The sequence below is a fragment of the Sceloporus occidentalis genome, unplaced genomic scaffold, assembly GCF_023333645.1.
Source record: "Sceloporus occidentalis isolate IW3139 unplaced genomic scaffold, rSceOcc1.0.p SCAF_1, whole genome shotgun sequence".
NCBI lineage: Eukaryota > Metazoa > Chordata > Lepidosauria > Squamata > Phrynosomatidae > Sceloporus > Sceloporus occidentalis.
In genome coordinates this window covers 233,413,530-233,428,599 of record NW_028316981.1, presented here as the reverse complement: position 1 = coordinate 233,428,599, position 15,070 = coordinate 233,413,530, and the positions used below count along the sequence as shown (strand labels likewise).

The 15,070-nt window shown below is 39.4% G+C and overlaps 1 protein-coding gene across 2 annotated transcripts in view; it reads right to left on the bottom strand.

The window, feature by feature from the left end:
* Positions 1-959: 959 nt before the first annotated feature.
* Positions 960-15,070, bottom strand: part of SPATA6L (spermatogenesis associated 6 like) — a 33,580-nt gene continuing 19,469 nt past the window's right edge. For both annotated transcript variants that reach the window (XM_089511784.1, XM_089511774.1), the window contains exons 9-13: positions 12,236-12,279; positions 9,325-9,500; positions 7,216-7,309; positions 3,751-3,866; positions 960-1,695 (exon numbers count right to left, since the gene is read on the bottom strand). In XM_089511784.1, the coding sequence (XP_089367910.1) occupies positions 3,765-3,866; positions 7,216-7,309; positions 9,325-9,500; positions 12,236-12,279 (416 nt within the window). In that variant the 3' untranslated portion in view covers positions 960-1,695; positions 3,751-3,764. The remainder of the gene's footprint in view (positions 1,696-3,750; positions 3,867-7,215; positions 7,310-9,324; positions 9,501-12,235; positions 12,280-15,070) is intronic.

Genomic DNA, 15,070 nt, shown 5'->3' with positions numbered 1-15,070 from the left:
TACATCTGTCATCCTTTTGAACATTTTTCCTCTCATTGAGTGGCAAAGTAACCACGACTAGGTTTGCACAGGCCAGAATACTCAGGGAGCAGCTGGAGTATTCTGGCCCCAAAGCTGCCCCAATGTCCCACCATCACCTTGGTACTCTGTTGCAACACCAAGTATCCATGCATGTGCATCCCTGTGCCACCTGCTGCCACCACTGCTGCAAGCCACTCACTCTGAAGTAACAAGGGGCACAGCATCAATTGTATGGCTGGGAACCTCGTTGTGACTTCATTGTGGAAACTCATACCAGAGGCAATGGATAGTTCAGTGGGACGCATTGTAAACAGCTGCCTGGCATTGCAACAGAAGGCTCTAGAATAAGTGGGGCAAAATGTAACTTTAAAAAAAATGGTTTAAGGGGGTATACAGTGGTTTCAGTGCTGAGCTGGCCAGACGTCATCAAGACAGTTTGTAGCAGACCCAGAGATTGGGTCTACGTTGTCCAGACTCCTCCCCAAGAAGATGGGGAAGGACATTTTACTTGGCCTATGTAGATGAGCCTTATGTCAGATCCAGGGCTGATATTTCTCTCTTGTCAGGAATATTCTAGGGAATAGGAGTGCTTTGGATGCCATGGATCCAAGGACTTTGCCACTGCTCATGGATCTGAAATTTTACTGCCTGTGTTTTATTGCCCTTTCTGCCCAGTTCCACATGGCCAAGAAAGGGAATGGCTTCTGCCTACACTGATATCCCTGCAGACCATCTCAACTATCAATGACATAATCTCAGCCTGTAACTCTAACATCATTTTTCTCCTCTTGCATGATTTTTTAACATCTTTGCCTGATGAAGAAGCCAGTGAATCTCTGGAAGCTTGCATGATGTATTTTGTGCATTTCAGCTGGCCCAATAAAAGCAGTGATACTTTTATTGGGCCAGCTGAAATGCACAAAATACATCATGCAAGCTTCCAGAGATTCACTGGCTTCTTCATCAGAAGAAAATTCTTCATCAAATTTTGTAGATTTTTGATTCTGATGTATTTTGCTGCCCAGTCCTGAATATGTTTCCAAGGACCCCCTACTGTTTTAGAGTAACAGCAGCAAAGGAGTGATGGCCATAAACAATAAGGAGCTACTTTTCTTGTAGAAATCTATAAGAATACAGACGATCCATAATAACCTATTATCTCTAAGCCAGCCTCTCCAGTTTAGGACTGATCCATCAAATTCAAAGATATTCAAGAGCAGGGTGGTCTTTGCAGCTTGCTATGAATTTTCTCAGCACTTGACTAAAATCTATTTACTTCCATCTTTCTTAAATTAAAAATAGCACTCCTGGATTACAAGGTTACATCCTTTACTTCAAAAACACTGAAATGGAGCAAATTCCCAAAACTCAGCACTATTGTTACTTGTAAGATTACGCCCACTCCCATTTTTTTCACAGAAAATGCTTTTCACAGGTAAAACCCAAGGATGGGCTGCACCATCAAAATAGTTATGGCTTCAGCTTGAACTGATAAGTTTGCACATCTTTGAAAATGTATAAATCAACACTTTAATCATACAATATAGTGACTTGTTTTCAAAACAATTTAGACATAATGTCATACAGAAAAGGAGCCATCCATCGGTCTCCTCTAGAATGATGATTTTGTCAGCAAGGGGTCTTCAAGTATATCCCAAGGCTACTGCATTCTCTCTGCAAAAGGAAAGTGTTATCTATTAACAAAGGAAATAAAAATAAAATATTGTACAGATATACTGTCCTTGAACAAATCTATTGATTATTATTTTTTTGCTTTGCTCTATTACTACTACTACTACTACTACTACTACTACTGTGTATTTATAAAGTGCCATAAATTTACACAACACTGTACATAGTCAGTTAAGTTAAAAATAAAGACCTGCCTGAGCTGTACAATCTAAAGTAAACAATAATAAGTGTACGTGTTAAAATACAACAGTAAAATATACTGGAAAACAGGTTAAAATAAAGTTAGTCAATTGTTCTGTTTTGTAACTGTTACTGTTCTGCATAATTCTTTTCTAAAGAAGTCTGTAAATGATGTTTCAACATTTTATCAAACCTTTATATACTATGATTACCAAAATTTGCATTGATTGAGTTGTGAGATATTTCTCAACTCTAACGAGCATTTTTAATGTTCCCCTACCCAAAATCAGCTCAGCATCTTGACAATAGAATACATAACTTCTGATTCACAGCATCACTGTTCATAAAAAATGGCACTGGGCATATTTTATTGACTGAGACAAAAATCACAGTTGCAACAAGCACTAGGTTTTCTGAGTTTCTGGGTTTTGTTTTGGGTTTTTGTTTTTTGAATAAAACAAAACAAAACTGTGAATGACAAGTGGCTCAAATCTGGAGATACTGTTTTCAACTGCCCAGATATCAATGCCACAGAATGTCTATATTGTAGGTTTATTCCTGTTTGGATTCCAGAAGAAAAAAATGAAACTGTGGGGGGGGGGGGGGCTAAAGCATCTGTTCTCCTGCTGAAGGATTAAACCTCCTTCTTCTGGATCAGGAATTCTGCTTCCTACTCTTCTTGTTCTGTGCCTTCAAGTGGTTTCCTACTTATAGTGACCCTAAGGTGACCCTATCATGGGGTTTTCTTGGCAAGATTTGCCTTTTTTTCCCTCTGAAGTTGAGCAAGTGTGAGTTGCCAAAGGTAACCAAGTGGGTTTCCATGGCTGAGTGGGGATTCGAACCCTGGTCTCCAGAGTCATAGACCCATTACAGACGGGCCTATAGTACGGACTGGGCCCATACTAGGCCCCTAACCCTAATACTGACCGAGTCCATACAAAATGGCGGCTCCCATTCCACATGGGGGCCGCCATCTTTACGTAGCGGACATGCTGTGTCCGCACATCCCATGGTGCCTCACGGCGTCATATCCGCACCGCAAAGAGAAGCACCATTTTGGCGCTTCTTATTTGCAGCACGGAGGAGCCTCGCGGTTTGGACGCTGGGGCTCCTCCGCACTGCAAATGAAGGCGGCAGCAGACTGCCCCTTCTGGGCGGTCTGTAACACACCATTGTCTAATGGTCAAACTACTACACTATACTGGCTCTCAGAGAATCATTATCTGCAGAAGAACCCTGAATATCAGCCAGAGAACTGGTGCCTATTACAAAGGACTATGGTATATCCCAGGCCACCCATTTTATTTTCTATCACAACCTATCCTTTATTTAGACCAACATTTATGGTCATGGAAAGATCCCCAAAATAGTTTACAAAGCAATAACAGTTTTCCTGATTTTCAGGATCTGAAGTCCCATCTGAAACCAGAGAAGGAAATATCTCCAAATAACCTCAATGATCTTCAGTTGACATTTGAATTGTACACTGACCAGGAAGAATTCATAACTGAGGGAAGACACTTTGTTATAACAGCAGTGCTACACTATTGGAGAGAAGCAAAGATAAATAACAATCCCATACTGTCACTTTTCAAGATAGAAATGACTGGGTATTTTCAGAAAATGTAAACATAAAGTGTGAAAAGAAAATTTGTAATCAAATGATAGACATACATTCCCAAAATATGGCTGTCTAGCATATAGCTGTAAGAATTTATATTACACATATGGCCTAGGTTGTTTACAGCCCTCTTCCTCCTCCTCCTCCTCTTCCTTCTTCTTCTTCTTTTTTTTTTTTTTTTTTTTGACCTTCTGAAATATACCATTCCAATAAATAAAAAAAAGAAAGGACTATACCTTGCCAGTGACAGCTATGAGTCGTATATATTTTCCATTGAGTCATACTGGGGAGAACTCCTCAGAGAGATGGACCTTCTTTCAAGGACTTCTTCAATTTCCAGATCAGTGGCTCCCTGCAAAATACTTGCCCTGTTAACTTAGGTTGTTCATCGTTGTCAGCACTGCTAAATGGTCTTGCCTAAAAACAAATATATCAGCCATTCTAGGAGAATTAAAGCAGCTCATTAATACACATTCAGGGATGAGTGATGTATGCACTGCCCTCCATAGATTTTTTGGTCAAACTACCCTTCTAATAAAGGTCCTTTCGAAGAATGCATCATTTTCGAGAGACAACAGCAAGTAATGTCAGTGTGGGTTAACTCATATGGATCTGTGACTGTATCACAGGGCTTTCAGATGAGTGAGTGAAACCAGTTTCTGGTTTAAACAAAGCATAACACTGAGATTATAGAGACAGACAAAAAGCCTACAGAATTTATGAACAGCAAAGGATTCTACAGAGAGTTAAAGGATAAATACTGAACTTGACATTCAGGAACTAGAAAGGACCAATTGTGTAATTTTTCATATGGTATTTGTATCCTCCCTCTCTCTCTCTCTCTCTCTCTCTCTCTCTCTCTGACAAGAGGGAGTAATGGTCAAAACCTGCCCCATGAACACTTGGTTAGGTTATATAAATGCTACCAAAGGCACCCAGATGCTAGATGAATTGAAGACTGGGCTCTACATGCTAATGGTTACTCCAGCTCAGACATCAGAAGGACTGCCAGACCCAGAAAAAGCCATAAGAGTGAAGCAAACAACTACCCAAAGGGATGGCATTTTTTACCATACATCAAAGGAGTGAGAGGCAGAATAGGGAAACTGGTGAGGAAACACAACCTGTACACAATCTACAAACCAACCAAGAAAATCCAGTAAATGCTGTGCTCAGCGAAGGACAGGAGAGACCCTCTCATGGCTGCAGGAGTTTATTGCATATTGTGTAGCTGTGGACAAATCTACATAGGAACCACCAAACGCAGCATCCAAACATGTATTACGAATCACAAGAGACACTGCAGACTGAGTAAGCCAGAAAAAATCAGCAGTAGCAGAACACATTATAAACCACCCTGGGTATAAAATACGATTTGAAAACACTGACATTCTGGACCATGCCAATAACTATCAGGTCAGAATGCACAGGAAAGCCACTGAAATCCACAAACACCTGGACAACTTCAACAGGAAAGAAGAAAACCTTAAAGTAAACAAAGTTTGGCTACCAGTCCTGAAAACCACCAAAATCAAGACCCAGCCCATGCAAATGAGAAACCACCCAGGATCAGAGTCTTCCCAGCAGACAATGGATCATTAATTAAATAGACACCCTGAAGCCTTGCCATTCAACAACAGAACAATACACAGATTAACATGCAAATCACTTCCTCTTAACCAACAACATTTATACTCAACTCTCTTCCATGCCAGCATTCTCTGAAGATGCCAGCCACAGCTGCTAGTCAGGAATAAACTCTTCTAGAACACAGCCTCATAGCCTGAAAAACCCACAAAAACTATGGATTCCAGCCATGAAAGCCTTTGACTTCACATTTCCTAAGCCTGTTTATACCTCTCTCTCGTACCTAGTTCATGCCTTTTGGGCTACATATAGGTGTAGTGGTTTGAGTGTTGGGCTATGATTGTGGAGATGAGTGTTTGATTCCGTGCTCCAGCATAAAATACCACTGGATGACCTTGGGCAATTCACATTATCTCAGCCTCAGAGAATGGTAATGGCAAACTCCCTCTGAAGAAACTTGCCAGAAAACCCCCATGACAGGTTTGCCTTAGAGTCACCTTAAGCTCGGAAACAACCTGAAGGCACACAACAATAACAAAAAACGTACTTAGAGAAGTGAATTTTCTATTATTTTATATCAGACTTTGGTCCTACAGATACTTTGGATTTCGAACCCCAGAATTCCTGACTGTTGGCCAAGCAGGTTCTCAGAGTTGAAGTCCAAAAGACCTGGAGAACCAAAGTCTGGGAATCTCTTGTTTATATGGCTAAGTCTGTGGGCATTTTAACAAAAAAAAAATTAACTGAAGACAAACAATGTGTGTTGTTTGTAAATGCAGTAACTATGGAACAAAAAAACCTTGCCCCACATCTTTGAACTTGGGCAAATGACTCAATTAAACTTCTGTTCCTTGTATTTCCTTGCATTTTTATATTCAGCAATGCCACATGACAGCTTTGAATTTGGGGAAATAATCCAATTAAACTCCTGTTCCTTGTATTTCATCTTGAGCAGTGCCACGCCTGACACATCCATTTGTCAGCTGCATTTTAAAAAAAATGTACCACACAATTACACTTTCCCCACCTTTTCCTCTGATCCCAATGGCTTTGGAAAACCTTGCCTCAATATGCCAGGATTTAAATTCCTTTCTGTTCCATAAATACAAGCATAACACTATGTACTATGATTGTAATTATAGATACTAAAGTGTGTGTGTGCATGCTTGCATGTGTGTGTGTGAGAGAGAGAGAACATAAACTTCTTTCCTGTAAGGACAATATTGTGGAAAATGTGGTGTACAAATAGGCCATGGTCATATTAGGTTTAATTCTCTTCCCCATACTAAGAAAATGGAATAAAACAAATTCATCTATACAGAAGTCTCTGTGTCAGGAAGAAAGCTAGGATGGAACCATTATTCTTGATATTTGGCTTTTTGTGTGGAAGAATGCTTTTACAGCATTGCATTCAACTATGTACCCCAGAAGTGATACAGCCCAGACACATTTTATCATCTCAGTTGGAGACAAAGTAGATGAGGTTGCAGAGCCATCCCACAACATCAACAATAACACTATCACCACCACCACCATCACTGTCATAATCATTTCAGCTAAAATGCAGTTGTCACAAGAAGGCCTTACAAATGAAATCTTCTCCTTAGAAGACCATTTGTCTCATCAAAACTGCAGGGAAAAAGTTTCAGGAGTCTTGTATTCTTTCCTACATACAAACGCTTATGGAGGCTACTCACACATCTCTTGCACCTCATCTAGTTTGGCCCTGAGAGCCTTGCCTTGGCTTCATAAGTATATTCTAAGCCTTCAATTTACATTTTAAAGGTGGGGAACACTGAAAATTCTGTTACAATATCTGCAGGCGTAAAATAGGTATATGATGGCCAGTTACTTGAACAACTCCCATCATTACAAACTGACCAACTTGCACAACCAGCCCTACCATTAGGCAAGCAAGGTCATTAGCTCAGGCAGCTACCTTTGCCTGCCACAAACATCCAGAAAATTGTTGATTATTTAATAAGATTCAAGGGAGAGGGATCATCTGTAGATTGGCTTTGGGAGCTCTGCACTTTGGCCTGAGCAGGAAATACTGTGTCCAACTAGGATTGCAAAATAGCTTGGGTTGATCCTGTTAAGTACATCATACTCACCATGGAAAGTCTCTGCTGGGCCTCATCTGAGGTTAGGAGATTCCTCACTCTCTCATTAATTTCCTCCCAGCTGGAATTGGGGCTGCAGTATATCCTGAAAAATATCAGTGTATTCAAGTCACTTTATACTCATACTTTTTTTCTCTGCATCATGTAAAACAAGCAGTGTAATTAAAAGCATATATTTAAGAAACCACCTTTATACAGTATACTAAAAACAGTCAGGATCATCTATGCTATAGTATTTCCTATTTCTGTGTACAGTTGTGAAAACTGGATAGTAAAGAAAGCTGTCAGGAAGAGAATCAACTCATTTGAAATGTGGTGTTGGAAGAGAGTTCCACAGATTATCACACACTATCGAAAAGACAATTAAAAGGATCAGAGAGCAAATCAATCCTGAACTTTCCCTAGAAGCCAAAATGATCAAACTGGGACTATTCTTATGTTGGTCATAATATCAAATAGCATGACTCATTAGAAAACACAATAATGTTGGTAAAGTTGAAGGCAGGGGACGACCACATTATAGTTAGAGTGATTCAATCAAGGAAGCCACAGCCCTGAGTTTGCAAGACCTGAGCATGGCTGTTAATGAATGGGGTTCTTGAAAGCCTCTGTTGAAGCTAACTGCAATGCAACTAACAACAACAAATATATTAAATCTTGTAAGACAGCAACTATTAATAACCTACTTAGAAGCAACATCCAATGAAAGTAGGATTTATTCTGGTCTGAATGTGTAACCATTTAAGCTATGTCCATTATAAACATATTCAAGTAGTTGATAGATTGTTCTACATGAGATATCAATTGATCAAGTCAACGCAAGATTCTTGCAGTCAGCAATTCTGATTCCAGTGTTGGTCAAAATCAATGCAGAAAGGAAAAGGCCTATAACACACTGCCAAAAAACCCCTCCAAAACACTGTATAAGAAGAAGGTCCCAATTTCAATCCTTGGCAAGTGACATACTGGAGAACCATTGCCAACCACTATGCTAGATGTACAAATAGTCTGATTTGAAAATAAGGTAAAGGTAAGCAAACTGGTGACCATTGGCCATGCTGGAAAATGTTGGAGCCCAACATTTAAAGGAGCACAGGTTACCCACACCTACTGTAAGGTAATGGTCTTTCACACATTTGATCCTACAACATGGTACTGTGGGAGTCAGAAACTGCCTGAACCAGGACTTGGAAATAATATGTTACAGCTAATAACACTGTCTATAGTTTTATTTTTAGGAGTAATGTTATTGTGTGTCATAATGTACAAGAGATAAAAAATTTACTTCTTTGTGTAAGCAAAGATTAACATCCTTGCTCTTCTATCTCTCCCCCCACATCCTTCTTCCCGTTTCCCCAAAGGGCTTGCTGCTAATCCTAATGAGACAAGAAGGAAGAGAAACAACAGCTAATAATATTGATTAGCAGCTACTGAGGATGGCAGCAGGAGCTCCTGATATTCTCACTGCTGAAGCTAGGCCTGCCATGTGATTATTATGGATCTCAATTCAAATCCGCACAGCAGTGTAAATAGCCACATGCAGACCTACACTATGCTGAGCCATACACTCTTCCCCTAATGAATACTAGGTGCTGTCAGCTATATTCAGAGGAAGGAACTGGCAAAGCTACCTTTGAGCATTCCTTTTCTAAGAAAAGCCTATCAAGTGCATGAGGTCTCCATAAGGTGACAGGTAACTTGAAGGCACATACACAAATACAATTTATTGAAAAGTCCTTGAAGTCCAACAAGCAGGCAGTATTGGAAAAGAATATGACAACTTCCAGAGAGCCAGGTGCACAATGATGACATCAGGACTGGGACCCTTGGAGGACCTCATGGATCTCATCATTACACATCTGTTTATGAAGATGTACTTAGATATTTCTCTTATCCTGCCTTCTTACCATGAAGACTGGATTGGCTGTGTGGCTTTAATGGCTTCACAGTAAATTGGGGCGGTGCAGGGAGGCTTTGGGTGCTGCGGAGGAAAGAAAGGAATAGCAACCCCTGCAGCGTCCATGAAAGGACATCCGCACGTGTAAGGGACACTTACGCATGCGTATGTCCCTAAGAAAATTCCGACCTAGGAATGGTAACCTGTGTTGTGCCCTTCTCCCACGAGGATTTCGTGACTGGTAATGCATTGAAGAGTCAAATGAAGAGCTATGGGGAATAGCAGGAGTGTTCCGTGGGGGACTGATAGGTTCTTTTGTTTCAGGAGATGACGATGAAGCACGATCTGAACTATATTGCTCATCTGGCTCTCTGATAACCTGTGAAGAAAGGAACAATTTTCCAGTAGTTAGAGCAAGGAAATTGGAAGAGGAAACAAAGGTTAAAGCCAAGATGATGTCTGTATTACTCTTGAAGGGGCTCACTGGACTCAGGGGGCATTTGTACATGAAAAAAAGTGATGAGAGAAATTATTTCTGCAAATGAAATATATATTACACATTCTCAAAAACAAGCAAATATATCATTTCTTCCAGGTCGACACCTTTATATATATGGATGTTCTATCCTTCTATCCCTTACTCTCACCATTGACATTCAACCTTATAGTACTGGGGTGGGAGGACAGCTCACCAAAAATAGGGCTTTAACAGAAACTGAGCCAAAGTGGCTTTGAAAGTAAATGCAGTATCTTAGAAAAGGCTCAGAAAAGAAATTGAGAGCACTGAAGATCTGTCAGCACAGGCGTTTTACCTTTCTCCCACTAGCAAGTGGTGTCCGCAGCTTCAACAAATGGAAGCTTCCAAATCGTCTTCAAATGCAACTCAGCCAGTAAATTATCATAGCCCATTCAAAGTAAACAGATTTTCTAGCAGTGATCATAGCAAGTAAACCAACCTATATCAGCGAAAAGTATCTTGGCCACTATTGCTAGGGTGGATTGGAAAGAGTGATGTTTTGAACAGGGGTACTCCTACATGAGAGTGGACAAAGTGCACTCTATTGATCTTCAGCATCCCCTCCCAACATCCCCCAGGTTTAGAAAGCATCTTGTGCTCTTACATTAACCCAACTCCCTCCAGCAACCTGTTTCAGGGATCCAAAAGCAGCCCCACCTCCAGACTCCAAAGGGCATAGGCTCTGTTTAATCCAAAACAAAATTAAGCAAAAATTTGGGGCGGGGTTGTAAGGGCACATGAAGGCCCCCACCTGGGTTTAGAAGAAAGCATGTGCAGATCCTGGAAGTCCCGAGACTGCTCACTCTTGCTTTAAAGTGTGCACTGATCCTTTAGGGGTACACTCTTCAATCTAGAACAAGAGCATTCCCAGCTATCAACTCTGTTGGACCTACCATCTTAACATCTTTTGTGAATCTCTCAGCTTCAGTTTGTTCCCCACTACCCAAATTTGTCACTGACCATAGACACCTGTTTAGGATAACAACCACTTTATCTACTTTGGCTGAGAAGGGAACAGAGTCGAAGGAAAACAACTCAAATCAACTCTTTAGGCTCTATTAGTATTATATGGTTGTTTACAAATCACAGACAGAAAAAGAAATATTGGAGCACTTCAAAGGATAAATACCATGGATTCAAAGAGCACCATTATCAGCAGATATTGTGCTCTGAAATGTCATATATAATAAAAAAAACACAGATAACTGTCCTTTTCATACTTCCATATTGTACAAAAGGGGATACCAACAATAACAAGGAGAAATCTGTAACAAAGAATTCCATAGCATTGAGCCAGAAAAGTGGGGGTTTCTGATATACAGCAGGACAGCCTGCACTGTGTTCTATTGCATATTGTTGCAGATTTCTAACATGGTTGTGTATCATGTCAGTGACATAGCTCTGTCACTGTAAAGCAGTGCTTCTCAATTATTTTCTGTCATGCCCCCCCCTAGGAAGAAGAAAACATTTTGCGCCCCCCGCACGACTGTAAATAGTATCATTTGTTTATAAAATTGTTATAAGTACACCTCTGCATAACAGAGCCCCCCTTTACGGAGCCTCGCGCCCCCCCTGGGGGGCCTGCCCCACTATTTGAGAAAGGCTGCTGTAAAGTTAAACACTGCAACTCAAGATGCAAGCTGTAGGGAAAAAAATAATTAAGAGGGTAAAATCAGCTCTTCATACTATAGGACCATCTCAACAAACTACATCCCGGTTTAGAAGGGAAAAAAACTTTCAAAGAGCCCTAGTACAGATCTGCTAAATTGCTATAAACACCCCTTCCCCTGCAATGGAACAAGTAGATGTGGAACTAATTACAAGCAGCAGAACTCAAAGAGATTCATCTTGAGAACGCGTGGTTTTTGAAAAGTCTATTGTGGGACTTTTGGATGCTTTTTAAAAAGTTATATACATGGTATCTATTATCATCTCATTTTTTTCCTTTGGTGCTGGTCATTTCATAATCTTAAACTCTACCATAAGAAAAAAACAGTCTGTGGAGACAACCGGCAGATTAGAACCTTGGCACTAGCAAATGGCAGTGAAGCCAAGAAAGTAATTTTTAGGAAAGTAATTTTTGAAACAATAATATGATTTAATGATAAGAAAAATATTAATTAATAAGTGTAATTAACTGATATTAATTTATATTTCCCTTTTTTATAATATGGTTTATTTGCAAAATAGTTTACCGTATTTTCCGGTGTATAAGACGACCTCCAACATTTCTTATTAAAATTTAGACTTTGAGATATATTCGCTGTATAAGACCCCTCCTCCAAATCCAAGGAGGGAGCAGGCTGGCGTTCGCTTGCACTGGCCACAGTGCTCCTTCCTGACCTCCGTGAAGGCCTGGAAGGAAGGGAAGGCCAGCGGCCCTCGCGCCGGCCGCAGCGCTCCTTCCCAGCATATAAGACGACCCCCAACTTTGAAGAAGATTTTTATGGGTTATACGCCAGAAAATACAGTAATCATTAATTATACTTTTACTTGGAAAGTAAGCCGCTAAAAACCTATCTGCATTTCATTAAAAGCATATATGTTGCATCAGTCAACTTATGAGCTATGATTATAGATTCCATTTCTGACTTTACCTTGGCTGCTGGACACGTTGCTTTCCAGCTATCAAACGATAATGCTGCAAGAAACAAAAAGATATCCATTCTAAATTATCAAAATAAGCCTACAGTGAGTGAGAGTGTGGACGTGTGTGTGTTTCTCATATATGGAAAGACAACTGAGAAAAGTTCACAAGATGGTTTATTATGTGTGGGTATGCACATTCCTTCTAGGTCAGTGTTTTAGACTATATTGACCTAAATTCCATTATAGTTGGGAGCAACTGGATTTAGGCTTTTATATCCAGAGCTGACAAACATTTCAAGGGAGCTGGAATTTCAACAGTAGACTTCAGGCATGTCCATACTGGCCAAAAACCCTGTACTCACCCCAAATCCAGAGCAATGAGTCCTCACAGGACATGCAGCAAATCCATGTCTTTAAGACATTTATCCAGTTTAACATAAAATGCTGTTAACTCTGAAGGAGTGAACCCAGGTGTGTTGGATGTGAAGACATCTGGATGGGGCTGAATCTGGACAGACTCAGCCATCCGTGTGTCTATATATGTGGAGTCTAGCCTTTGCCATCTCTTCTGCTGAGGTGAGAATGGGGCACTCCAGCATGTGATCAACAAGGAGAGGGTTGCTATTTGCTAATTCAAGTGAAATGCTGTATACAATAGATGCATTAACTCCTTGCTGCAAGGAAAATAGTCATGGTGGAGAAAAGAGCTGTAATGCAGCATTTTACCCATGAGTCACATGAGACCCAAGGCCCAATTTGTATCCCCCAACACCCTGATCCCCCTTTCCTTAAATATCAAAGAGCTACTTGACTTTCCCTCTAAACATGCTGATAAACATAGCTAATAAAATAATAAAATTCCTCCCTTAGAAGAAGAAAAGGGAGTGTAGAAAGAAAAAAAGTATACACAGTTTGAACAATTAAATCAGAAAGGAAGAGAAATGGAGGAAAATGAGAAGGAGTATATTTTGAGAGGAATATGGGAAGAAGAACTAAGATATAAAATATGTGATAAGGAAAGGGATAGAATTTGAGAACAAAGACATTTGAAGAATTTATCGGTACAGATCAAAGGAAATTATTATAAATTGATATGGAAATGGTATTTGACACCAGTGAGATTACACAATATTGATAAGAATAATTCAAAAAACTGTTGGAGAAGTTTCAAGAAGTAGGATCAAATATGCATATGTGGTGGTAATGTGAATATGTACAAAAATTTTGAGGAAAAGTGGTAACAGAAATAGAAAGCATTATGAATATAAAAATAGATAGAAGTCCAATTATTATTATTATTATTATTATTATTATTATTATTATTATGCTTTATTTATATAGTGCTGTAGATTTGCACAGTGCTGTACATACAACAATAAAATAGGTAAGAGTAAACCTGCCCAAGGCGTACAATCTAAGAAATATAGTACTGTATTGTTATCATTATATAACTCAGAGAAATGGAAAAAAGAGGGGAAAGTTTTAATAACAATTTGATTACAGCAGTGAGATTAATTATAGTAAGATGTTGGAAAACAAAAATAACTGTAGAATTGGAGGAGTGGTATAAAGAGGTATGAAAAATTAGTGATTAATCATAAATTGACATGCAGATTGAAAGTAAAAAAGGGATTATGGAAAAGAAGTGACTTTGATGGAATTTGGAAAGAATTCATTGAGAAAATATTGAGAAAAAAAGAAGGAAGATTACCTCCACGAGAGGAACGGAGATTTTGGATGGAGTAAAAGGGTGAAAATGGCTCCAGGGAAGGGGAGCACTGAGGTGGGATATAAAAGATATTCAGATAAATTGTAATAGAATGTAGAATATATATATACAGAATTATGTATTGTATCAAATTTATTGTATAAACTTTAGTTCAATAAAAATTATTAAATAAGAAAAAGAAAGATCTTGTTAGGATAATACATCTGGCTGTGTTCCATGATTATGTCACAACTGCACATTTATTTCCCTGATAATCTCTTATCTCAAAAGTTCATTTAATTTCCAACAAACAAAGAGCCTTCTAATATACTTCAAGTAAGTTCCAGTGCCCAGTTGCTGCAGCTATTTCAGTTTTGCCGTGTCAATCTTGTGGACAAATCAAGGGCAGGTTTTTGGCTCAAAATTAAAGACGTTACTATGATCCGTGGATAAGTCAAGGGTAAAACTTAAGGGCATGTAACAAAGGCTATAAAGGGTATGTTTTTCATTGATGCCAAATTCTCTCATAACTGCACAATTATTGGATTCCTTTGCACATTCAATAACCTTTAGTTTGAATGATGCTAAGTACAAATATTCATTTTCTTTTGCAAATTAATTTTATAGAAGATAAAAAATTATAATTCTATTTTATGTTACTATAATATCCATGAATTGATCATAGGATACTTGTAGGATTTATTGAAATATGAAAAAAAACATGTAAGTGAACAGTTTTGTACCATAAGTAAGACCTTCCCTTCTGGTAACGATTAACATCCGGTTGCAAGTAATGAAAGTGCTGAGTGGCGGGGAAGCATCAAGCCAACTACGGAGGCTCACTTGGGATCACACAAGGGCTACTAGCCAAGTGTGATTTGGCTGGGCACTTTCCCAAGCTCCCAGTTCATGGTGCTTCTGAGATTGTAGGCAGATACCTGAAGATTTATTCAGAGGAGGTTTGCTCTTGCCATTATCTCAGGCAGAGACTTGCCTAATGTTACCCAAGTGGGTTCCCATGGTCAAGTGGAGATTTGAACCCTGGTCTCCAGAGCCATAGACCAATACTGAAATCACTACATCACACTGGCTCCCATACACAGACACACACACACACATATACACACAGAAAGTT